This window comes from Polypterus senegalus, chromosome 2, assembly GCF_016835505.1.
Source record: "Polypterus senegalus isolate Bchr_013 chromosome 2, ASM1683550v1, whole genome shotgun sequence".
Taxonomy (NCBI): Eukaryota; Metazoa; Chordata; class Cladistia; order Polypteriformes; family Polypteridae; genus Polypterus; species Polypterus senegalus.
Window position 1 is genome coordinate 118,179,544 of NC_053155.1, and position 25,817 is coordinate 118,205,360.

Sequence of the window (25,817 nt, forward strand, 5' to 3'; positions counted from 1 at the left end):
TCGCCAGTTCACGTGAGCCACTCGGTGTACATGCATCGAAGGTTCCCAGCTGTGCTGGTGCCATCTCGTGCTATGTCCATGGCTGTATTTAATGTTACCTTAGTCCTGGCACTTAAAACTTTCTCGCAGTTTCGCTGAGTTTGTGTCAAACACCACCCTGACCATCTCATCTTCCTCTCCATAAGCACAGTCCTTCACCCGTGAATATTTAGTGGGAGTTTGCTATTGGATTGCCGCTGACGGACGGCCTTATATGGGCAGGCACTAAATTACAAACGCCAGCGGCAGCCTGTCTATGAACTTTATTTAAAGTGTAGGTTTACATCGTGCTTTGTTTCGAAGTAGCAGAACTCATGAATATGGTTGTATATGTCACTTTCGCTTTCTTATTGTTTCGCTGCCTTCTCAATTATATAATGCATGTTTTCTTCAGTGCTTTTTGAGGTCTTCCTGGTTTTCTATGTACTGCGTGATTACGTGGGAGGCGTGATGATGTCACACGAAACTCCGCCCCCACGGCTTTGAAGCTCATCTCCATTACAGTAAATGGAGAAAACTGCTTCCAGTTATGACCATTACGCGTAGAATTTCGATATAAAACCTGCCCAACTTTTGTAAGGAAGATGTAAGGAATGAACCTGCCAAATTTCAGCCTTCCACCCACACGGGAAGTTGGAGAATTAGTGATGAGTCAGTGAGTGAGTCAGTGAGTGAGTGAGTGAGGGCTTTGCCTTTTATTAGTATAGATTCATTTACTGAAATCTTTTAATTCAGTTTTTAGTATTTTAGAGACCTTTTTTTTATATCAATGGATACAAAACAGGAAATAACACTTTTGTGTTATTAATTTGATCTTTCTTCCTTATATGCTCATTTTTGGTGTGTGGAAGGAGAAACTCCCTACTTAGAGGAGAAAACCTCATTCACATACCAGAAGAATGTTCATACTTTACACAGGCAGTTAGTGGGTGAAAATTCAAACCTAGCCTCCCGTACTTGGGTGACAGTAGTAGTAAACATTGTTTTGACAAAGCTAGCCGCTTCACAAAATACATAGAAGTCAAAATTATTGAGTCATCTGTTTACAAAAAAAAATTTCAATCTCCAGCCACATACATCTGCCTTATTTTGACTAATATATGAAAGAGTAAAAAAAAAACCTTAAGAAAACCTTTTGTCATACATCTACTCAGTGTTCCTGCACCGCCAATTATATTCTAGTTGTTGGGCCGCCACTTATGATTGTACACAAAGATTAATGCTGCGCTTCTGCATGTGACAGGAAGTAGGAAGTGAGTACAGCAGCAGACAGCATGGTGTGTGTATTCACTCAAACTTCACCATCAATTTTAGTCAGCCCTTGTGAAGGCATTCCTTGTAAGTTATTGTATTTTCTTGTTATATATCTTTTATTTAAGTAACTTTCAGTCAGGGAAATATTAAAGCCAATGTTATATTTGCAATTTTCAGTAAGTAGGCTGTACTTAAAATGCTACTGTACTTGCATGTTGTTTATACAGGTACTTATGGTGTGGAGTAGTGGTTGCCGGTTCAAATCCTTTTACTGCCAGAAGGGGCCCTTAACCTGAAAATTGCTCCAGGGACACTATACAATGGCTGACCCTGTGCCCTAACCTCCAAAGTTCATACAAAAGGACAATTTTCCCTGGGGGAATAATACAGTGTACCATAATTTGTATTTGTATTTACATTTTCACTCTAGAAATGTTCCAGTTACATCTCTGTCGGACTGTCAGTGGGAACATAAAATTTTAAGTTAGCTCTGTTGCTTGTAATTCGAGTAAGTCTTCCTCAGTTTCAAGCATCAGCAGGAAAAGGCTAGAGCTACCTTTTCAAAGAAGGAGATGGAAATAAGAGTAGAAAAGGGCCATCTAGAAGCCACATTAGATGCTCTGGAGAAAGATGGAGAGGCAGAAATTCATCTCTCTGAGGCAGTAGAGATTGAGCTCTAGTCTCAGTTGCTACCTGTATAGAGTCCACAACAGCGTACTGAATAGTATATAATTGAACACAGTGGCAACGGCTGCCCTTTTAAAGAATTAGCCAAGTAATGCCCTAGGCCTATCTGTGCTAAAACCCCATCCCAGTCACAGAAACTGCAACATGGACATATCTGCCAGCCATTCTAGTGACAGTATCTCATCTGATCTAGCACAGTATTTAGCACGAATCCAAATTATATCATAAGGACCAATTAAGTTTTATGATCTACCCAAAAATTATTTGGCTTGGAAATTCTCAGTACCATAGAAACATTAGGCCTTACAGCAGGAGAATAGTTAGATTTATTGAATAAATGGCTTGGAACAAACTGTGTAGAACATACACTTCACATCAAATCTGTCAAACTTGTCTATTGGATTACAGTGCATCTGGGAAACTTTGGAGGAAATTAATGGGTCACTGGATGCCATAGAACGTGCCTTGTTTGCAAAACTGGACAATTTTCCAAAAATACTACCTTCCCATACTACATTATTTGGGAATTGAGTGGTTTGCTTTTTGAAGTTGAGGCTTTAAAACAAGACAGCTTTTTACCAGAACTTACTTATTTAGATACTGCTGAAGGTGTTCGCCCAATCATCTAAAATCTCATATTTGATTCAAGACAAATGGATGATGCAGGGCTCCTGCTATATATACAGTAAGCAGGAACTGTGGTGTAGTGGGTCCACAGCTCACGTAAAGAGCCGCTTTTTAAATAAATAATCACCGTGCTCGCAGCTTAGCAAGGGGGCGTAATAGTGTGGCTAAAGCAGTTCTCGGGGCAGTTTGCTGTGTGGGTGTTTCTCACCTAATTGCACAGGTGAGAGACTGTCCACATCGTAGTTCTTCCCAGGAACTGTTGATTGTCACAGCTGCCACATCCATTATAAAGAAAAGCCCGAGACGGTTAAGGAAAAAAAGAGAAAAGCGAAGAAAGAAAAAGAGAGAAGGAAACAGAGATTGCAGGAAGCAGTGTGTGTGTGTAAGAGAGAGAGAGAGAGAGAGAGAGAGAGACGGTGTGAGCGAGCGAGCGAGTGCAGGCTCGCAGGCAGGCAGCTGGAAGGTGACCCCTGAGAGAGTGTTAGGAAAACCCGAGAGTGGACAGAACTTGCAAAGGACCAGATAGAGCACAATTCCTCAAAGTCTTCCTTTGTAAAGCCGGCACCAGTTCAGCACACAGTTCCAAGAGGATAGCTCTTGGAAATTGACTTAGAAGCCAGTCATCAACATCATCTATAAATATACGCTCTTCTAATTATTCCATTTGCAATGTCTTCTAACAGTGCTAAAGAAGCTATGGTAGTTTGAATAGTTTGGCAATTCCGTGCACCATGATATTATAACAATGATTACAATCAAGTGAATTCAATTATATAAAGGTATGTAGTTAATTTCAGTGTATTTATTAAATCCAGTGTCATTGATGCGAATATGAAAAATAAAGGTAAATGCCACAGAAACAGTAGCACTGCTTTGGTGGTGGGTGCCACCAGTTTGCAAAACTGAATGGAAACGTGCATACATAAGGTCACGAGCTACCGTGAAAATGTACATGGCTTTATGGCAAGTTTAGGTTTTATATATCTCAGAGTGTGCAAAGAAATGGGAGTACACAACATTTTTGTGCGTTCACATTGTTTATACATGAGGCCCCAGGTAAGTACAATAAGCATTTTAAGTTACACATTACAAATATAACATTGGCTTTAGCATTTTCCTGACATATAATTACTCAAAAGATCTGTAACAAGAAAATATAATAACTTAGGACTGCCTTCAGAAGGGCTAATTAAGAAGAGTGGCAAAGATTAGATAGTCTGAGGGAACACACTCTATGATGTCTGCTGCTGCACTCAGTTCCTGCTCGCACTACTTCCTGTCACATGCAGCAGCAGCATTAACTCTTTGTGTTTTTAAAAAAAAAAAAAAAAAAAGGAAAATTAGAAATGTTAATTCTGAGTATTGGCAATTTTAGGATTTTTTGTTTTATATTCCACAGTCGTTGTAGGGAAATATGTGCCTTGGTTGCCATGACAGCCAGCTGCTGTCAAGAAAGAGTACAGTGTGAAAAGTTATTTTGAATCAAGGCACTATTCTATCTTAAATACACATCATTGGTTCAAGAAACTTCAGAAAGTTATCGAGTTTATTAATTTAGTCAAGCAAATGAGATTCAATAAAGTCATGTAAGAGCTAGCTAATCAATGAGCTAAACTTGAAGTGTAGCACAGAATTATATTTTCTGATTGAGTTTGTCAAGCAGTGTTTCACTTTCGTTGCAAACAAACTTTTTTCTGAAATTGCTGCAGATTATGGGGATTTGATCTTTTGTTTTAATGCTTTAGTTTAGTTGCAGTTCAGTGCTGAAACTTTTGTCTCAAAAAAAAGACTGCAGTCCCTCTTCCAAGAACCCAGGTAAAGATTGGTCATTTTAGCTCAGTGTATATCTGTTTACTTTCTAAACAAGAATAGACAAAAAAACACTTTGTCTGTCTCTAAGTGTCATGGTTAACTGGATTGCAGCACCTTTTGGTTGCATCTTGAGATCACCAGGGGCCTCATGTATAAACGGTGCATACACACAGAAATGTTGCGTAGGAACTTTTACACGTTCAAATTGCGATGTATAAAACCTAAACTTGGTGTTAGCCACGCACTTTTTCACGGTACCTCATACCTTGTCGTACGCAAGTTCTCCGCTCGGTTTTGCAGACTGGCGGCACCCAGCGTCAAAGCAGTGCTACTGTTCCTGTGTGGTTACTCTTTATTTCCCTGAAGCGGCTTTATAAAGACTGAAACTAACCGCATATTGTTTAGTAGCAAAATACCCGCGCTTCGCAGCGGAGAAGTAGTGTGTTGAAGAAGTTATGAAAAAGAAAAGGAAACATTTTAAAAATAATATAACATGATTGTCATTGTAATTGCTTTATGTTATGAGTGTTGCTGTCATCAAGGATTTGATTATCATTATTTCTTTCAATCAGGTTTGTATTTGGAGGATGTGTTTTTTGTTCAAGTTACATTCCGTGTTTGTCTAGTCTATCCCTGACCCTCTCATCTTCGTTGTCAAAGATAACAGGTTTCATTCATCAAAGTGATCACCACCCAAATCGGTACTCGTGAATCTAAGATGGATAGAGTATTCCCGGTATTAAGTTGTGGATTTGCCTGCGAATATTTAGCGGGAGCGTGTCTATGAATGTAATTTAAACTTAAGCTTTACACTTTGCTTTCCTATTGATATGTCTACAAAGGCTTGTTCAGCGTCAGAGGGTTGTTCCTGTCCTACTGCATCAATAAACAGCTTGTCTTCCTCTTTATCTGAGACATCATACACTGCATGCACGGGTTTACCTTTCCCAGTCCTGTAAACTTTGGCGAAGTGCTTCAATTTACCACATTTTTTACACTGTGTTCCTTTAGCTGGACATTGACTTTTTACACTGTGTGGTTTGTTTCCGCAGTAGGTGAACTTATGAATATGTGTGTATGCGTCAGTCGCTTCATATTCTTTTGCTGCCTTCTCAATTGTGTAATGCGTTTTTTGTTCAGCGCTCTTTGTAGCTCTCGCTTGTTCTGTGCGTACTGCGTTCACAGTCAGTTCACGTGAGCCGCTCAGAGTACATGCATCAAAGGTTCTCAGTTGTGCTTGTGCTATATCGTGCGTTCTTGCGATGTCCACGGTTTTATTTAATGTTAGCTTAAACCCAGTACTTAAATGTTTCTCTCGCACTTTCGGTAGGTTTGTGCCAAACACTAATCTATCCCTGACCATCTCATCTTCGTTTGCATAAGCACAGTCCTACACCCGCATATATTTAGCAACAGTGTGTCTATTGGATTGCCGCTGACGGACGACCCTATATGGGCAGGCAGTCAATTATGTGGGAGGCGTGCTGATGGAGGACGCAACTCCGCCTCACATGGTGACCGAGCTGCAAGCTATGGCTGTATATTTGTAAGTAAGTAGGTTTCAGTTACGACCGTTACGCGTAGAATTTTGAAATGAAACCTGCCTAACTTTTTTTTAAGTAAGCTGTAAGGAATGAGCCTGCCATATTTCAGCCTTCCACCTACACGGGAAGTTGGAGAATTAGTGATGAGTCAGTCAGTCAGTCAGTCAGTGAGGGCTTTGCTTTTTATTAGTATAGATTAGTGTAATGCATCTGATTGTAATTAACTTGTAACAATATAATGATCCAGGGAATAGCCATAGTATTCCAAATACCATAACTGCTTTAGCGTTGTTACTCTCATTGCACCTTCTTTTTCTTCTTTCAGCTGCTCCCGCTAGGAGTTGCCACAGCAGATCATCTTTTTCCATATTACTCACTGCACCACTCAGAGTATTTATATCACTGTATCTGAGTGGGGAATCACAGCAGCAGCTGATCGGAAAGAGAATTATCGGTATTACAGCATCAAGCACAAGCTGTCTCAGCCACAGCAAAAAGTTTCAAAGCCTTTCCTGTACGGACCTCACGGTTCAGAAACCGTTTCATCCCAAGAACTATAAACGCACTCAATCAATTGCTCCTTGTAGAACTGTTTGTACTTATAAGTACAATTACCTCACTGTAAACTTGCACAACAGTTATAATATTGCACAACCTGCACCACTTTATAAAACGCGCATTTACATATGATGATGATATCATTTGTAAGATGAAGTGCAGCAAAATGTTTATTATACAGATAAAACTTCATTTAAATAATCTGTATTGTTAATAATTAAACATGTGAGGACACGGTGCCACAGCGCTAGCAAGTTCACATATTGTTCCTGCCTTGTGCTGTATATTTGCTGAGACTGGCGCGGCACTGGAAGGATAGATGGATAGAGTAATTAAACACATACTATGAAGATATTTCAGTGTTCCTTAAAAGTTTTGAAGAATCGTCGTTGTAAGCTTACAGAAAGCATTTAACGTGCTACTTTAGTTACGATGGGATTTGAGAAACTAGTAAATTAAATGAATTTAAGATGAAGTTTATGATGTTCTACTTTAACGACAAAATAAACTACATGATTAAATTGGATATGTCGAGATTGGATTTAACATTTCGTGCTTTTTTCCCCACTCTGTGCCTTTTTTTTTCCACACTGTACCCTAATAAGCTTTCATATGACACTCAGACGGTGGACCACGTCTCGCTTTTTCATGGCGACTTTGATATCTGACAACTTCTTTTTTTATGCGACATTGTTTCTTGTTTCTCCCGACACGCTACGTCACTCGATCAACTTCCTCTTCTTGTTTATTCCACTGTATAAACCAACAAATAGTACGTTTTTCTTTGCCTCCACTTGGTATTCGCTGAAATTCTTCTATTTTCCCTCTTGCTTTTCCCATTGCCTTTTCACAGAAAACGGAGCTTAAGGTCTATTTATATTGATTTGCATATTCAAAGAGGCATAATTCTGGGAGGAGACGGGGCGGGACAGAAGGCACATGCACGTGTGTTAGTTTTTACGCTGACCAGGATTTATGTAGCGTAAGAACGCGGAAGTTGGAGTACGCACAAGATTCCTGCATCTGGAATTTTCTGTGCGTAAGCACATTTCGGCTTTTGTGCTTACTTCCTGTTCTTGTGCGAATTCTACTCACGGCGTTATGCATGAGGCCCCAGGTCTTCAAATGTGTATTTGGGAGAAACATCCATGACAGCAGACTTTTTAAATGGCGTATTAAAAGACACACATACCATCAGCATGTTCAGCTTAAGAAAACTCATACCTATTGTTTAACATGTCATAGTGCTGATGGTATGGACCTATTATACCGCCATTGTCCTAGGAGATCTTGTTAATATCAGTACAATCATAAACTCTGGTAATTTTCAGAATGTTCAGGCCAAAAATGTAGTTGACTTTTTCTTTTTTGATGGTAAATGGACTTTCCAGTGTGACAGTGACTCTAAGATTGACAAAGAATTCACCATTTTGGAGGAAGGTATTATTTGAGGACTTTAGTCTATAAGTGTACACCTGTCATCCAATATATGAATTATCTCTGCATATGGGAGTAATTCAAAATCCTCCATGTGTTTTTCAGCCTTATTAGACCTTAATTGGAAAAGGATTTATGCTATTGTTATCGGTGAGGTAGAGCTAAGTGCTAGTGATTAAAATCAAATCATATTAATACCATTTTTGGGAGGAACATAGTAAAATGTACCCATATGAAAACCGTTGTTTTGATTAAATTGTAGTTGGGGCATAATAAATAATAATCATTATGTATGGTGCTCATTTTTATCTGGTTTCTTTTCTTCCTCATTATAAAGAAAATTATTATTTTTGAACAATTTCCTCTATGAATAAATCTTAACTTTTTTAAATATTAAAGAATTTGGTATCACACTCGTTTCAAGTGTGATTTTCTAGTCATTACTGCTATTTTTTTGCATTGAGGTATTAAAATTCTTTTTAATTAGGGTTTTTATATTAAAAAAGTTTGTTAGCATACATGTAGTTTTACTTTCTAGGTACAGTGTAAATATTGATTTTTTTTAATTGGCACATGTCTTTGTGTGCTTATTTTAGTGGGCACTGGTTTGCTGCTGGACCCTCCTCCTAGGATGATATGAAATTTATCAGAAGACGATGCATACAGGTAAATATGTTATGTTGCATTTTCATTTGTATTTCCTAATACAGTAGGTAATTATCTTCCATTACAGCTTCCTAAGAATGTGGGTAGAGTTGTATGCTTCTAAATCGATGGTGTTTCCAGGTAAATTGTTCTATAATCTATGCTGAATTTGCATTTAAAAACCAATTAGTACTCTGGGATTTTACGAAGCTGCTTTATAGCATTTTGCAAGCATTGGTACAGAATGAAAGGACTGGAGAAAATGCTAGTATACTACCATATTTTTTGTTTTCTATTTGGTCCATTTCCAGGAAATTGCTAGACTTTGCATGAAGATTGCAATCAAATGCATACAAGGTTTATGTACAAATGCAACTCTTTAATTTAGAATATATATGGAAATTTCTTTGGACATCAATTTTTACGCTTGTTGTTAAGCAAACATCTTTATTAGTAGGTGAGCTTCAATATTAAGAATATGCATTACTTTTTTTATTTTATTTGGAAAATTAAACTTCACTTCTTAGCTTTCACTTTTTTTAAGAAATGTTTGTTGATATGATACAAAAATCAATATTAAATATATTTAAGTGTTGTCATAGCCCTTGGTTTAATGTGTTTTATTGACAGATTAGTCTATTTATCCCTGCACTTTTGATGCACTTGCAGTGATTATGATAATATGATGAGCAAGTAACATATTAATTGACACCTGCATTTGCAGTGTTTATTTTTAACTATTTTGCCCTTTTCCAACAACTTTTTGTAGCATTTTGCTTGTCAACCATATATTTTCTGCTAGCACTTTCTCTTTTCCTCTATTGCCATCTCTACTTTTCAGTTCCACCAGGACATGTCCTCCTGCCTCTGCAGTCCCTTTGTTCAATTGCAGATTTCTTATGATGTTTTAAATCTGACAGTTTTCATTACTTCCTACTTGTCTTTCACACTTGATTCTGAAAACTCATTTGTTCTTTCTACCTCAATTTCTACAAATGTACTACTAACTCTGTATTCTCACACACAAACACAGGCTGCCCCAGAATTATAGGTTAGGGTTAGCTTTTATTGTCTCTTTTAAGAGCAATTTGTCCTGGACATTTGAGCAAACACAAGTGTCCCAGTCACCTATCACTTATACTAAATACACAGAATATTACACATCTAACCTAAGCAAAAAATATTACACCTTGCCTTTGAAAACAAAAAATATTCAATATCAATGTCTTCCGAGATAAAAATCTGAATTATGTATGTTTGTAAGCATGATTTAGTAATTTCCCATAACACAATTTAATGCAATTCCCATTTATTTTTCAGTTGAAATGAGAACAGCCATGTTTGTTGGATCAAGTACATACTATAAAGGGGGATGAGTACATAATGAATCACTTTATTGGGGGGAAAAAAACATATATGTGATGTTTTCAGAATCTTTGCAATTAGCAATGTTCAGTGGTAGGCTGTTTTGAATAATCTGCCTTGGTGTAGATGCATATGTATACATTAATCAATTGAATACATTTTTATTGTGTAAGCCTGGCATTTTTTTTTTTTTAACCCAGTGATTTTTTCATTTCTTTGGACATAACTGACCGCATACCAGAGCATATTCAGATTGCTTTTATAAGCTTTTGGAGCTAACAAATTGAATGAAATACAGTACTACATTTCTGAGATTAAAGTGTAAATTTTTATGTAAACGTAAAAATGATAAATTTACGTATAATTCATCACTACAGATGTAGCCTATATACAGTTTACCCCTCAACATAAAAAGAACCCAAAACAGTCTCTGAAATAACTTGAAACTGACAAAAGTAATTGCCATCCATCATTGTTTATTCGGTATTTAATAAAAGACTCTGCTTCAGAGTTTTGATTCATCATAAAATTTCAAGTAATAACACAAATGAAAATGGCATGAACAAAAATAATTCGACCCTTAACCTAATATGTTGTTTCACAACCTTTAGAGGCTATCACTACAAACAGGTGATTCCTAGAGCTCTCAGTGAGACTTCTGCACTGGTCAACAGGTAGTTTCCTAAGTAAACAGCTCCTGCTTTTTCAGGTTTGAAGGGTGCCTCCTCCAGACTACACTTTTCAGTTATTTTCATAAATGTTTGATAGGATTCAAATCAGGACTCATAGAATGCCACTTCAGAATTGTCCAGTATTTTGTTCTTAGCCATTCTTGGGTGATTTTACTTGTGTATTTAGGTCATTATCCTGTTGGAGGATCCATGGCCTATGATTAAATTAGAGCTTTCTGACACTGGGCAGTATATTTTGCTCCAGAATGTGTTTGATAGTCTTGAGATTTCATTCTCAGCACAGACTCAGGGCACCCTGTGCCAAATGTAACAAAGCAGCCCGAAAACATAACCGAGCCGCCTCTAGGTTTCAAATAAGGTATGGCAGTATGTGGGGGTCTTTCTGGGTCCTCTTCTGTTGAGCCCATTGTCACTCGAAAAGCGACAGAATGGTGCAGTCACCTTGACCTTGGAGCTTATATCCCTTTGAAACTTGTCCTTGGCTTTTTGTCTACCAATCATACTATCCCTTTGCCCAGTTTGGGGTCAATTTACCCCTTATGGCTACATCCAGGGGGTTGGATACAGTCCCATGGTCCTTAAACGTCTTAATATTTGCAACTATTTTCATAGGCACATCAAGTCGATGCTTTCTCTGATCCATTTTCAGTTTGGAGAGCACAAGGATATCGGACTAGTTTTTAAATAGGCTGAATGACTTATTTCATTGTTTTACTTATGTGTAATACTAATTATAGACATCTATTTTGAAAAATCACTCTAATCCTATTTATGATTTTTTTCTAGGGGTAAAAACATTTGTGTTTAGGCCGTTCCTCATATCACACTTTGCTTTACTTGTTGACACATCAAATGCAGGCAGGTATACTGTACATGGGACAATTGCTTTCCTTTTGATCACTTTTAAGTAGGCATGCAGCACTCTTCCATTGAGCTGTTATGGTGCCAATAAATGTGTCCACGTTTGTATATGATAGTAGAAAAGGGTACTCTACCAAAGACTTTGCCTTTTCTAATGGCTTTTTTTTTATCTAAACTGCCCTTGGAGTTAATGTGGTATTTCTTAACCTTAAAGGTATTTCACTATTTAGCCTGCATCAGTTTGTTTTATAAACTTGTTTTCTTATGTAAACATAAGTTTATTTTAAAATTAGAAACACATCTCCCCAGGCAGCTTATAGTTGTTTACATAGGGGCACTAGAAGTAATGTGGAGCAAAAGTCTTAAAACTTTCTGATTAAGTCCACTTCAAGGAGCCAACCATATTGAATTCAGAAAGTATGCCTTTTGCATTTCTTATGTATGCTTATGGTAACAAAACAGAATTGTATATTTTTCTCATAAATTTGAAACTGCCTTCATTGACGAAAGGATGCCCCTTCTCTGTTCACAGTCAGTGGCAATATAGTAAAACCGAGTATATAGAACCAAATGGAAGAGCAGTGATTATTATGAGTCATCTAGAAGTCAGATGTTATGTCTTTTAGCTTTTTATTATAAAAGCTCCATTTTGAAATGTCTATACTTGGTGTGTGAAAATGTAAAAAATGAAGTGTGCAGCTTCAAATCAACCCCCACTTATAAATTTCTGATACTTTGACCCTGGGCTTTGTAGCACTTCACTGGAGGCAGTGGGGCATTATTATTAAACACTTGGCCACTGCCACTATTAACATCAATAAAGAAACTTACTCTAATGAAAACCTTCCATTTGGTTCTTTGATCACTTCTTGCAAGTGAAGTTCAGAAAATGGAAAATGTTTCCTGAAACTTTAAGATTGACAATTACTGGAATATCATCTCATGAGCAAACAACAAACATTCTATAGAAAAGGTATTTATCATTTGTCATCAGCATGTGTTATTTAACTTTTTCATTTGTGCCTCATCAATTGCTAGTTATGCAGAGCCTCAGCTTAGCTACAGGCCTACTCCTACTTTTTTTTCTTTTAAATCCCCATCATCTTCCATCTGTTTCCACTCCTCTTCGGTGTTTTTTGGCTTATGCAGGTAAAGTTAGGCAAAGGGTCTTGGGTTTATCACTTTAATGTACTAGTTTGTTTTATAAATAGCAGTTTTATCAAGCAGCATCATGTTTTATATCAATTACCTGACACTTTTTGGTACTTTCTGTGTAAGTACATATTTGTTCTTAGAATTTCTCTTAGTCATGTAATTGTTTTATTACAGAGGGTGGCATCCTTAAAATCAGGATAATATAATTACACAAACAATATTTGACATTCTGAAAGTTCAATGAAATGAAGAACTAAGTAAACATATTGAGGTATATGGAATGTAGAATAGGTTCAATATCAGTATACAGTATATGAATTAAAATCCCCTGCAACAAGTATAATTTAGTAACAATTAGTAATAATTTAGAATTTAATAGCTTTGACTTTTTGCTTTTAGTGTCATTTCTCTCTCTCTCTCTCTTTTAATTTTGCATTCCGTAGTACTTAGTTGCCTTCATGGAAGAATATTTTAATCTCTGAAAATGTAGCATTTTGTTCAAGTAAGGGGCCCCAAAAGCAGAATTTTACTGTTTCTTAGAGTGCTTGCTTTTTTGCCTCCTCTAGTCTGGGCATTCTTGATAATGAGTGATTTTCAGTTCCAGTGCATTTTTGCTGTATAAATGCCTGCTATGCTGAACTGATGCCTGTATAAGCAACTTTCAGTCTCAGATAGGAAGGTTTTGGGTTGGAGATTAGAAATCAGTACATTTATTTCACAATAAAGATGATGAACACACTGCCAGCTGTCAAATTTGGGGTAAATATCATCTGCATAACTCTGTTTATCAGCCTTTAAAGGTAACTTTTCTGCTGTTTTGAATTTTGCACATTTACTTTCCGTGGAATTCTTGTCTTTTTCTCAAAGTATAAGTATAGCTTCACATATGTTGAAAGAACTATAAACTGTACACACTACTGTTTTAAGTGTTGTTTGACAAGGTGATCACATGCTTTGTAAAAGACAAGCAAGTATCTTGCTCTAAATAATGCTTCATAATTGTCAGAATGCCATAGGCCTGATTGTTTAGATTTGGGTAGTCACAGGCTTCTGACAAGGAGCTGAGGTATTAGGAAACCAAGTTCTTGTTTGCATCAGGATGGTTTTGATTTTTGGAAAACAAATTAAGACATCATCCTGCAAAAGAAAGTGTTTGCCAAAGATGAGCTATTAACAGAGTGATTTGTCTTGATCAGCTTCACAGGACACACACCATTATATCATTGACCACTTAATATGCAAAAAGGATTTGTTGTTGACCATGCAAAAAGGATTTGTTGTTGACCATGAAACTATCTATCTATCCATCCATCCATCCATCCATCCATCCATCCATGTGCGCCCAACTACGTTGCGCGTGTTAAAGTTGTCTGTGAAGGGCTACCTGTTTAAATGCGGCTGCCAGTCGTGAACGGGCCGGGCCCTTTCGTCGCAGAGCATTATGATTTTTTTATAAGGGAACAAAATCAATAAAGAAAACCCTTGGATATTGATTCGATAGGAACGGCCCACTCGGAATCACTATAATTATGTGGTGGTGTAGGAGCATTTCTGTTTCTGTCCGTTCACAGTCCGTCTCATTTTCAGGACGCTGTCTTCCTCTCACGATGTCTTCTCAACCTTTCCCCAATCTCTCCGGTTGCTTTGTGGCAATCCAAAGAGTAAGGCAATATACACGGAGCAATGGTTATTAAAGGGGGACACATAGGTATCCAGGCTCTTTCAAGCATAAATAGAGATCGCTTCACTGACATGTGAGCATGTACAACTGTGAGACGCGCAGCACTCGCCGGCTACAATGTAACAATAATAATTTCCAGAACGTGCTGTTACGTTGTCATTCATTTTACCCACTGTCTTTCTTTCATTCATATGTTACGTAGGCACGTACCTTTTATCTTCGGCAATCTCATTCTCTAACCAGGCCTCAGGAGGTAATCAGCGTAACACTGTCCACCACCCCTTTCTTTATTCCGGCACATTGTTGAAATCGGTGAGTAACAACAACGTACTAAACTGGAAGGTGGTCTACGCATGCATGGAATTCGCGGACAAAGATCAAGATCTAAATGAAGATCTCTTTAGTTAATTTAAAGCACAACAATTTGTTTAGTTGGAATGTCTGTATTTTGAGGTGTGACTGGAGTACTACAGTCTTCAGTAGTATAAGCCTGGAGGAGATTCTTAATGCAATGCCTAGGTTTTAGCCGTCTCTCTACTGCCATCTGGTGCTGCTTCTAATTCATTTGCGGACAAACAAAGATCAAGACCCAAATGAAGATTTTATATATATATATATATATATATATATATATATATATATATATATATATATATTTATATATATTTATATATTAACATAATATAATATAATATGAATGAGATTGTCAAGTTAAATCTGCTTGTACTCTCGGATTGTGTGCACTGATATTCTGTTACCCCGGCAATAGTTGAAACTGTGCCTATTACATTTTCTGATATTATGTTTTATATTAGATATTTTTCATTATTATATTAAAGAACTGTAACTGTGCAATATGCTGTTTTAAAGGATATCTGACAAGAATTTTTTTTATATTTTTTTTTATTCCCAAATTACTTGTCTTTTTCCTCTCTTTCTATACAGATTTGCAGTCTGTTTTTTTAATACTTAATTTATAATTTAAAAAGCAAAAATATTGTAAAGTCAAAGTTTTGTTTTTTTTTTTTGTTTTTTTTTTAATTTTTAAAGCCATACTTTACCTTATTACAAGTGTTGTGTTTAATTCAAAGAATTAACATGGTCATTTTTAGTATGAGAAAAGACTGCTTAGAAATATTTGAAAACTTGTATTAGTACTTTATTGATGGTGGTGGTGCTTTATTAAGTATAGTTTCAGGATAATTTTAGTTTTATTTTACTTTAGTAGATTATAAAAACAGGTAAATATGTATGTTGCATTAAAAAAAGTCTGATTTACAGTAATTTCTTCACCAAAATTAGGTTTTACTGTCATTTTGCAACTTCATTGCTAATTAACATTTCCTCTAATTTTCACTTTACAGACTCAGTGTAAGGTTTACATTAACTATATACAGTCATATAAAATGTTTGTGAACCCCTCTTGATTCTTTGGATTTTTGTTTCTCATTGGCTGAGCTTTCAAAGTAGCAACTTCCTTTTAATATATGACATGCCTTATGAAAACAGTAGTATTTCAGCAGTGACATTAAGTTTATTGGATTAACAGAAAAATGCTATATGCATCATAACAAAATTAGACAGGTGCATAAATTTTGGCAGCCCAACACAATTATTACATTAGTACTTAGTTGAGCCTTTTGCAAATATAAATATAACTAGACGCCTGCTATAGCCTTTGATGAGTGTCTGGACTCTGGATGGAGGTATTTTTGACCACTCTTCCATACAAAATCTCTCCAATTCAATTAAATTTGATGGTGGCCGAGCATGGACAGCCTGCTTCAAATCATCCCATAGATTTTTGATGATATTCAAGTCAGGGAACTGTGACGGCCATTCCAGAACATTGTACTTCTCCCTCTGCATGAATGCCTTTGTAGATTTTGAACTCTGTTTTGGGTCATTGTCTTGTTGGAATATCCAACCCCTGCGTAACTTTAACTTTGTGACTGATGCTTGAACATTATCCTGAAGAATTTGTTGATATTGGGTTGAATACATCCGACCCTTGACTTTTTAACACAGGCCCCAGTCCCTGAACTACTGTAGCCACACAGCCCTACAGCATGATGGAACCTCCACCAAATTTGACAATAGGTAGCAGGTGTTTTTCTTGGAATGCGGTGTTCTTCTTCCGACATGCAAAGCGCTTTTTGTTATGACAAAATAACTCAATTTTTGTCTCATCAGTCCAAAACACTATTCCAAAATGAATCTTGGCTTGTCTAATTGAGCATTTGCATACAACAAGCGACTCTGTTTGTGGCGTGAGTGTAGAAAGGGCTTCTTTCTCATCACCCTGCCATACAGATGTTCTTTGTGCAAATTGAGCTGAATTGTAGAATGATGTGGTGATCTGTGGGTTGTCTGTAACCATTCTTACAATCCTGCACATTTGCCGCTCCTGTATTTTTCTTGGCCTGCCAGACCTGGGTTTAACAGCAATTGTACCTGTGGCCTTCCATTTCCTGATTACATTCCTTACAGTTGAAACTGACAGTTTAAACCTATGAGATAGCTTTTTGTAGCCTTCCCCTAAACCATGAGACTGAACAGTCTTTATTTTAAGATCTTTTGACAATTGCTTTGCGGATCCAATGCTGTCACTCTTCAGAGGAGAGTCAAAGAGAGGCACAACTTGCAATTGACTGCCTTAAATACCTTTTTTCATGATTGATCACACAAGTTTTAACAAGCTAACCCAACCAATTTGGTGTGGCAAGTAATCAGTATTGAGCAGTTACATGTATTCAAATCAGCAATATTACAAGGGGACCCACATTTTTGCACAGCCAGTTTTTCACATTTGATTTAATTTCATACAACTAAATGCTGCTTCACTAAAAATCTATATTCGGAAAACACCCCAGTACTCAGATGTTCCTAGGAAATGAAAGACCATACCACTGTTATCTTTTTTGTTGAAAGTAGAGTCAATTATTATGCATGCTGTGAGGGGTTCCCAAACTTTTTCATATGATTGTATTTTAGTTTTTCTACTGCTTTGTTTCCCCACTGTGCTTTATCATGCTTCTGTCATGTGATATGATGGCTTTTTGTTTCATTAAAAGAATTCCTTCCCTCCATGTTTTATTTTAGTACAGATATAGGTTTCCTGTTTTAGGAAATTGGAATAAACTTGAAGACCACTTTTCAACTTATGCTAATATTTTTTTTCCTTTGGATGCAAAGGTAATTGATGTAATAGAATTATGAAGTACATAATCTGAAGCTGACTGCATTTTTATATATACTGCAGAGAGCAAAGTGTTAAAAGTAGCTTGGAGATATAACAAAGTACACTTTCACTTCTTGTTTATTACTTGTTTTCCTATTGGACAATAGAGGGCAGCTCTACCTTGGCAACAAAAGTAGGCTATTTGCATACTTAACTCTCATAGGCTTATGTTTGAAAAGGCTGCACCAATCGTAAAGCACCCTCCTGATGGTAAGCTATGCTAATTAGGTGCTGTTGCTGGGGTTCAGGAGGGTGGTAACTGTGTGTGATTCCACTGCATTGTGTTGCCTAGTGAGAGACATTGATAAATGAGTAGTTAATGATCTGCAGAATTCCCACTCACTGCAGACAGAGATGAAATTTCAAAACTGAGGAAGCTGTATGCTAAATACTAGTTTTACCTAGTTAATGTCTTTTCCAGAAGACTCACTAAATTAGTCCAGTGTTTGTTTATCAAATTTAAAGTATCAATCAAAATATACAGGTATACTGACACCTTATTGATTTTATGTGTCTTCTTGTAGAAAATGTCATTTGAGTCTTGACATAACTCTTAAATTGCACTTAAAAACATTGGAATATGTTTTTTAAGCTTTGCAGTTTGGAACATTTTTAAGCTTTGCAGTTCTGTGATTTCACTTTTCTTTTTCTGCCACTGACTGACACCTTGAATGTTGCATTCTGATCATGTTTAACATTGCCAACATATCAAACACTTAAATTTGTCCATGTTGCTTCTTAGTGTTTTCTTGTGACCTATTATTCTTGAAGAGCCTTTTGTATGGACAAAAAGCTTTCTGTTTTTATTTCAATATCCTGTGCACACACCTTTAACATTACTTTATCCCCCTTTACTGCTTCATATGTTTAGTGGTCATTTTATCAAATTTCAGACAATTGCATCCATTTCATTATTAGAATATGGCTTTAGTAAATGTTACGTTCAATATGGGTTGGGTGACTTTCATAACTAAAATATTAAGGTGGTGTCAGAGTTTCTCTGACAATATTTACTGTCCTTGAAGTTACTGCAGATTTTGTATCATTGCCAATAAAAAAAGGTTGTCTACCTTTGAATTATGGGACCTTACTTTGGCAAATTTAAATCATGAATTGATGCTCATCTTCTTAGTTTTCGAACAGCGCTCCAAGATCACATCTGCTATGATCAGAATTTTTCAACATTTATCTGCTGCTTATGGCATCTTTTAAGCTTTAATCTGATCTTGATAACTATACTGACGGTATTTCAGCTAGTCCTTTGTGATTCTACCAACACCAAACATTGTTTTAACAATAACATGCTACAACAAGAGAACCAACTGTGTATTAAATTAATAATGCTCATCTTATTGCATTTAAATATATGTTTTGTGTCTCTTTACAGCAGGGGTGTCAAACTCATTTTGATTCAGGGGCCACATACAGTACTAATTAGATGTCAAGTGGGCCGGAACAGTACAATCATAACATATTTATTTATTTATATAAATAATATGTCCATGTTTTTTCCTTGTTTTCGTGCAAAAAAGTACAAGTACATTAGAAAATCCTCACATTTAATGAAATATCCTTTTGCAAAACATATGAACAACCTCAGATTTCTTAAGACGAGTGTTTGCACAAATACAAAAAAAACTTTAAGTCAAAGGTATTTGGAACTGAAAAATATAGTGTTGCACTTTAAAATGTATGTTTTTGTATGAACAATAGGACTTCACCAAACTCTTTTGTAGTGAAGCTGTTGACTTACATTAAATTGAACATTTTTTAACTATTTCTACAGCAAGAATTCATTTTCACAGAACTGTATTCTTTTAAGTGCAATCGGTGTCTGAAGCAACATTTTAAAGGAGTTAGTCACGTCTAGACTACTTTGTTTTTGCTCCTGAAACTTGGTCTCTTTTGGTCCATACAAGTGCATCAATATCAGGTGTCATGTCCTGACTAGCAGCCAATCTCAGAATGTCATCTAAGTGCTTGTGTATGAGGCTTGAGAGCAATATTGTTTTATTGATGTTCATTACTGAGAGAACTTATTCACAAAGGCAGGTTGTCCCAAACATGCACAAAATTTTTGCAGCCAGGGCTGTTAATTTGGGGTACTCTGGCGATAGATTTTGATAAAATGTGTCCAAGCCCACTGAGGCAAACTTGTCCTTCAAATCTGCATCACATTGCAAATCAGTTATCTCTAGTTGGATGTTGACAGGCACATCAAAAGCTTTGACTGTGAAGGTTGAGCGAAAAACTGCAATTTCTGTCTCGAGTTCACCTGTTTCACGTCAGCATCAATGCCTGTTGCACATACAGTGCATCCAGAAAGTATTCACAGCGCATCACTTTTTCCACATTTATGTTAGTCTTATTCCAAAATGGATTAAATTAATTTTTTCCCTCTGAATTCTACTCACAACACCCCATAATGACAATGTGAAAAAAGTTTACTTGAGATTTTTGCAAATTTATTAAAAATAAAAAAATTGAGAAATCACATATACATAAGTATTCACAGCCTTTGCTCAATACTTGTCGATGCAGCTTTAGCAGCAATTACAGCCTCAAGTCTTTTTGAATATGATGCCACAAGCTTGGCACGCCTATCCTTGGCCAGTTTCGCCCATTCCTCTTTGCAGCACCTCTCAAGCTCCATCAGGTTGGATGGGAAGCGTTGGTGCACAGCCATTTTAAGATCTCTCCAGAGATGTTCAATTGGATTCAAGCCTGGGCTCTGGCTGGGCCATTCAAGGACATTCACAGTGGTTGTCCTGAAGCCACTCCTTTGATATCTTGGCTGTGTGCTTAGGGTCGTTGTCCTGCTGAAAGATGAACTGTCGCCCAAATCCGCGGTCAAGAGCGCTCTGGAGCAGGTTTTCATCCACGATGTCTCTGTACATTGCTGTAGTCATCTTTCCCTTTATCCTGACTAGTCTCCCAGTTTCTGCCGCTGAAAAACATCCCCACAGCATGATGCTGCCACCATCATGCTTCACTGTAGGGATGGTATTGGCCTGGTGATGAGCGGTGCCTGGTTTCCTCCAAACGTAACGCCTGGCATTCAAACCAAAGAGTTCAATCTTTGTCTCATCAGACCAGAGAATTTTGTTTCTCGCGGTCTGAGAGTCCTTCAGGTGCCTTGGTTGTCCTTCTGGAAGGTTCTCCTCTCTCCACATAGGACCTCTGGAGCTCTGACAGAGTGACCATCGGGTTCTTGGTCACCTCCCTGACTAAGGCCCTTCTCCCCCGATCTCTCAGTTTAGATGGCCGGCCAGCTCTAGGAAGAGACCTGGTGGTTTCGAACTTCTTCCACTTATGGATGATGGAGGCCATTGTGCTCACTGGGACCTTCAATGCAGCAGAACTTTTTCTGTAACCTTCCTCAGATTTGTGCTTCGAGACAATCCTGTCTCTGAGGTCTACAGACAATTCCTTTGACTTCATGCTTGGTTTGTGTTCTGACATGAACTGTCAACTGTGGGACCTTATATAGACAGGTGTGTGCCTTTCCAAATTGTTTCCAATCACCTGAATTTACCACAGGTGGACTCCAATTAAGCTGCAGAAACATCTTAAGGAAGATCAGGGGAAACAGGATGCACCTGAGCTCAATTTTGAGCTTCATGCCAAAGGTTGTGAATGCTTATGTACATGTGATTTCTCAATTTTTTATATTTTTAATAAATTTGCAAAAACCTCAAGTAAACTTTTTTCACGTTGTCATTATGAGTTGTTGTGTGTAGAATTCTGAGGAAAAAAAAAATTTAATCCATTTTGGAATAAGGTTGTAACATAACAAAATGTGGAAAAAGTGATGCGCTGTGAATACTTTCCAGATGCACTGTACCTCTCTTAGTCAAGGGAAATGTGCAGGGTCACCACTTGACAGCTATGTCTCCCACAAAGTCAGCTTCAACTTGAATGCACGTATGCTGTCATAACTGTGTGACAACTTTTTTGCAGCCTTGCAACATTTTGTTTAGAATATTCAAGTGCTCTGTAATATCCACCAGAAATGCAAGGTCCTGCAGTCATTCCTGACATTGTAATTCCATCACTGGATTTCCTTTTTTCTCCATGAATTGTCTGATTTCCTCACGTAGATCAAAGAAATGCCTCAGCACAGCACCTCTGGTTAACCTTCTTACTTCAGTGTGGTATGTCAGGGTATTAGTAACGTGATTGTCACTGAGAAGGCAGTCAAACTGACGATGATTCTGGCTCGAATGAAATTAACAGTTCAGACAATCACCTCCATGACGTGATCCATTTTTAACGACTTGCAACACAATGCCTCCTGGTGCAAAATACAGTGAAATGTCCAGAAACCATCTCCTCCATTAGCGGCTTGTACTTTTTCTCAGAATTTTGTCACAACACCTGCTTTTCTTCTGATCAGTGATGGCGCACTATCTGTAGCCAGGCTGATGGCGCGGGACCAGTCCACCCCGACTCTGTCTAGCGTGCCAACCACAGAGCTGAAAATGTCCTCAGCTGTTGTGGTGTCACTCATAGGCACCAACTCATGGAACTCCTCAGTGATGGTCAATGTCTCATCAACTCTACGAATAAATATGGCCAGTTGAGCAATGTCTATAATCTCAGTGCTCTCATCAATTGCAACAGAAAATGCAAGAAATGACTTGACCTTGTGTTTCAACTGCCTGTCTAAATCAGCCGATAGTTCCGATATCCTCTCTGCTATAGTAGTTCTTGTCAGACTAATGTTGGCAAATGCTTGTCGCTTCTCAGGACACACGAGTTCTGCAGCCTTCATCATGCATCTTTTAATGAACTCACCATCGCAATACGGCTTTGATGCTAATGCTATTTCGTTAGCAATTACGTAGGTGGCCTTTACTGCTGCTTCACTGACCTCTTGGCTTCGGGTGAAAATTGTCTGCTGTTTCCTCAGACCCACCAGCAAAAGCAATTCATTTATCTTCTCTCTCCTCAGTCGTCTTTGCAAGATGTCGTATTTTCCATCATGGTGAGTCTCATAGTGGCGCAGAATATTATTTTCCTTGAGCACCGACACTTGTTGATTTAAACACCAAGCACACAGGTTTCCCATTTATCTCTGTCAATAAATAGGAAGCGGTCCATTTCTCTTGGAACACCCTACACTTGGTATCCACTTCTCTCCTTTTTGACAAAGACATTTTGGCTAATGAGGCTGTCAAGGTGAGTAGAAAATAAGGTAGCCTACACCATAATTAGCAGAGGGTGCATTGCTACCATCTGCTGTTCAGACTGAGTGGCAGAGTTGCCTCCTCTTTTACTCTAATTAAAACAGTGCACCCCTCCCCATTGACTAACACAGTGCGCCCCTCTGCTCTGACTAACGCCCTAGCAGACGTTTTAGGAATCGTATTTTCTTACAAAATTTGAGTTTGTGTCTTTTATGAATTTTTTTTACTTTCAAAATTCATCCAGCGGGCCGGATTGAAACCCCTAGCTGGCCGGTTTTGACCCGTGGGCTGTACGTTTGACACCCCTGCTTTACAGTCACCAAAAAAACACATGCAGCTGCATTAGTCCCTTTGCAAATAATCTCCAAAATAACCACGTTTACATATGGAAGACTATCCTCTAGATTTCTTTGTATCTCAAAATGGTTTCCTACGTCATGATAGTATTATTGTGTGGAAAGAAAAATAGAAAAATGCTCATCAAACATGCAGAGCATCATGACAGCCTCAAGTGTAATCTGCTATGTGGTAGTAAACAAACCATAAAGGACATAGAGGCAATTACCCATGAATGTCTATAACTAAATTCTGTGCAAGTTTTGTCAGTTCTTGATTGAATTTATTCTCTATCCAAGAAAGAATGTGTTGTTAAAACCAGATGCAGCTATGGCCCATCTTTGTCACAGGTGTGGAAATGCTGGCATACTTACTGTAAAACATCAGCAAAATTCATGTGATGGATACTTTGTTACATACAACTTTTGGGCTCAGTAAAATCTCATCTTTTCATTTTTGGTATAATTTTAACGATGCTTTCCACATTCTTCTCGTCCCATTTATTCATATCATATACAGACACGGTCAACAGTTTATTTTGAAAATTAATATGCCAGACCGATCATAACCCAATTTTAAAAACTCAACATCTAGGCACCTTTCAAAATACTCGAATGGTGTCTGACAGAAAGGTGATGGATTTGGAGCTCAGGCAGTGCTTCTTTAGATGAGCCAGTATATGAATTGCAGGTTTCACCTCTAAATATTTTGCTGAGGAAATAAAGGGTGTGGTAGTTGGTGATAGTCTTTCAAAACACACTACCCATCTGCCATCAAGCATTAAGGACACTGTATGCAGCTTACTTATTTAAACGTTTTTTCTATAATTTAATATCCTTGTCACCTGAGATCAGTAATTTGAAAGTATCCTTAGACTTCATGAACAAGTGAGCAAATCTGAGTACATTTCTGGGATTGTAAAACAAATGTATGGGGTATGTGGTTTATAAAGACACTTGGCAAATGACCTCAAAAACTGTGTGTATGTAGCAGAGAAGATTGAGATTCATCTGCAGGGCAGGAGATATTGTGAACTTCTGTTATCTCTTCTTTATTGGTACATTCAAGGGAACTAATGATGCTTACAACTCTAATGTCACAATAAATGGAAATCAAACGACTCAATGATTTCTGTTGTTTTGTACCACCAATTCCTTTGGGGTATATAACGTCTGGGTTTCTGTATTATTTACTGGTTAGTTAATTTTAAAATGAAGTGTAACATAAATATACTGGGAAAAGTGGCTTTGTTCTGCAGTTACAGCCTTCTTTTTTTGGTTACAGTCGCTGCATTGTACACTTTACAGAACAATTAAGAGAATAAAGAGCCAGGTGAGGAAATCAATAGCAATGCTACCATATCTACACTTCTGGTCAGAAATTTTAGAACACCTCAGTATTTCCAGTTTTTCTTCAAATGTATTCAGTTGAAATGCAATAAATGACCTAAAATAGTGAAAAGGTAAGCAGTAAACTACCAGAGGTTTAAATTTAAAGCTTAGGTTGATAAAAACTGGAAAATAAAAATATATCAGATTATTACACATGGGCATTCTTATAACTAATATGTTGCAATCTACATATATTTTTCAGCAATCAAAGTAAATTAAGCCTTGCAAGATGAAGCAACAATTTACACAGGTGTCCCAACCTCTGATTACTTGAAAGCCCTCTCTCTGTCTTAAAGCAGAGTTGGAACAGACTATGTTACTACACTCTCTGTAGCAGTACTTGGACAATATTGGAAGTGATAATGGCAAGAAAAGGACAATTAACAAATTAAACGAGAGAACATTATTACTCTTAGAGGTGTAGGCCTTTCATTTAAGGCAATTGAAAACTGGAGGAACATCCAGTAGGAAGACATCTGGCAGACCCAAAGTCAGAACCTAATCCGAAGACCTCTTTCTAAGGGTCACCAGCTTTGTGATAAGTGCCTTACGGCACAAAAGTAGTTGAAAAAAAGCAAGTCTCAGTTTTTTCTGTGAAGAGACTTTGTCCAGTCTGCATTAGCCCACAGCTGGTATTTCAAGGCCCTGTTTTGTTGTTTAATAAATGGCTTTCTTACTGCCAAAACCTACTTTATTTATACAGGAGTGTTTCAGCTAGACAAATGTAATTCATGAGGTATAATTATAAACATGGATTACTATTTTAATTATGTAGTATTTGTTTCTTAACAAAACTTTTTGCTGTACTGCATGACACACAGCAAAAAATAATAAATCTTTGAAAAAAATCTGCAAACGTATCAAATGTTCCTAAATTGTTCATCAAGATGACACAATACTAACATGCTTAACAGGTTTATAAGTAAAAGACACTTTTTGCTGTTAAGCTGACAATCCAATTCTTAATAAGCAGCAATTTCAAACTCATCTTAATCTTTTCTTTTCCCAATTAAAAATGTAAGCAGCTGAACTTAAACAAGTGCAGAGTCCGAACTCAAACGGTGTGCTTTTCAATTTAAAGGACAAAATAAAAAGGTCTGAATTTATAAAAGTAGCATTTCTTGCCGTTTGCCTAATTGTAAATTTTTTACACACTGCCGTTTGTGTAATTGTCTCTGATTCCTTTTTGTCAGTTTATTACTCAACTTTAACTTAAAGGCAATTTTGTTATGTTTATACTGCAGGAAGTTTGCTGCAAAAATAGCTACTGTAATACTTTGCTAAAGGTACAGTGCAGGTAAAA

At 37.3% G+C, this 25,817-nt stretch overlaps 1 protein-coding gene across 3 annotated transcripts in view; it reads left to right on the forward strand.

Moving 5' to 3' along the window:
- dyrk1aa (dual-specificity tyrosine-(Y)-phosphorylation regulated kinase 1A, a) overlaps positions 1-25,817 on the forward strand; it is a 214,121-nt gene that overhangs the window by 108,975 nt on the left and 79,329 nt on the right. For all 3 annotated transcript variants that reach the window (XM_039744457.1, XM_039744456.1, XM_039744458.1), the window contains exon 4: positions 8,555-8,624. In XM_039744457.1, coding sequence (XP_039600391.1) covers positions 8,615-8,624 — 10 coding nt within the window. In that variant the 5' untranslated portion in view covers positions 8,555-8,614. The remainder of the gene's footprint in view (positions 1-8,554; positions 8,625-25,817) is intronic.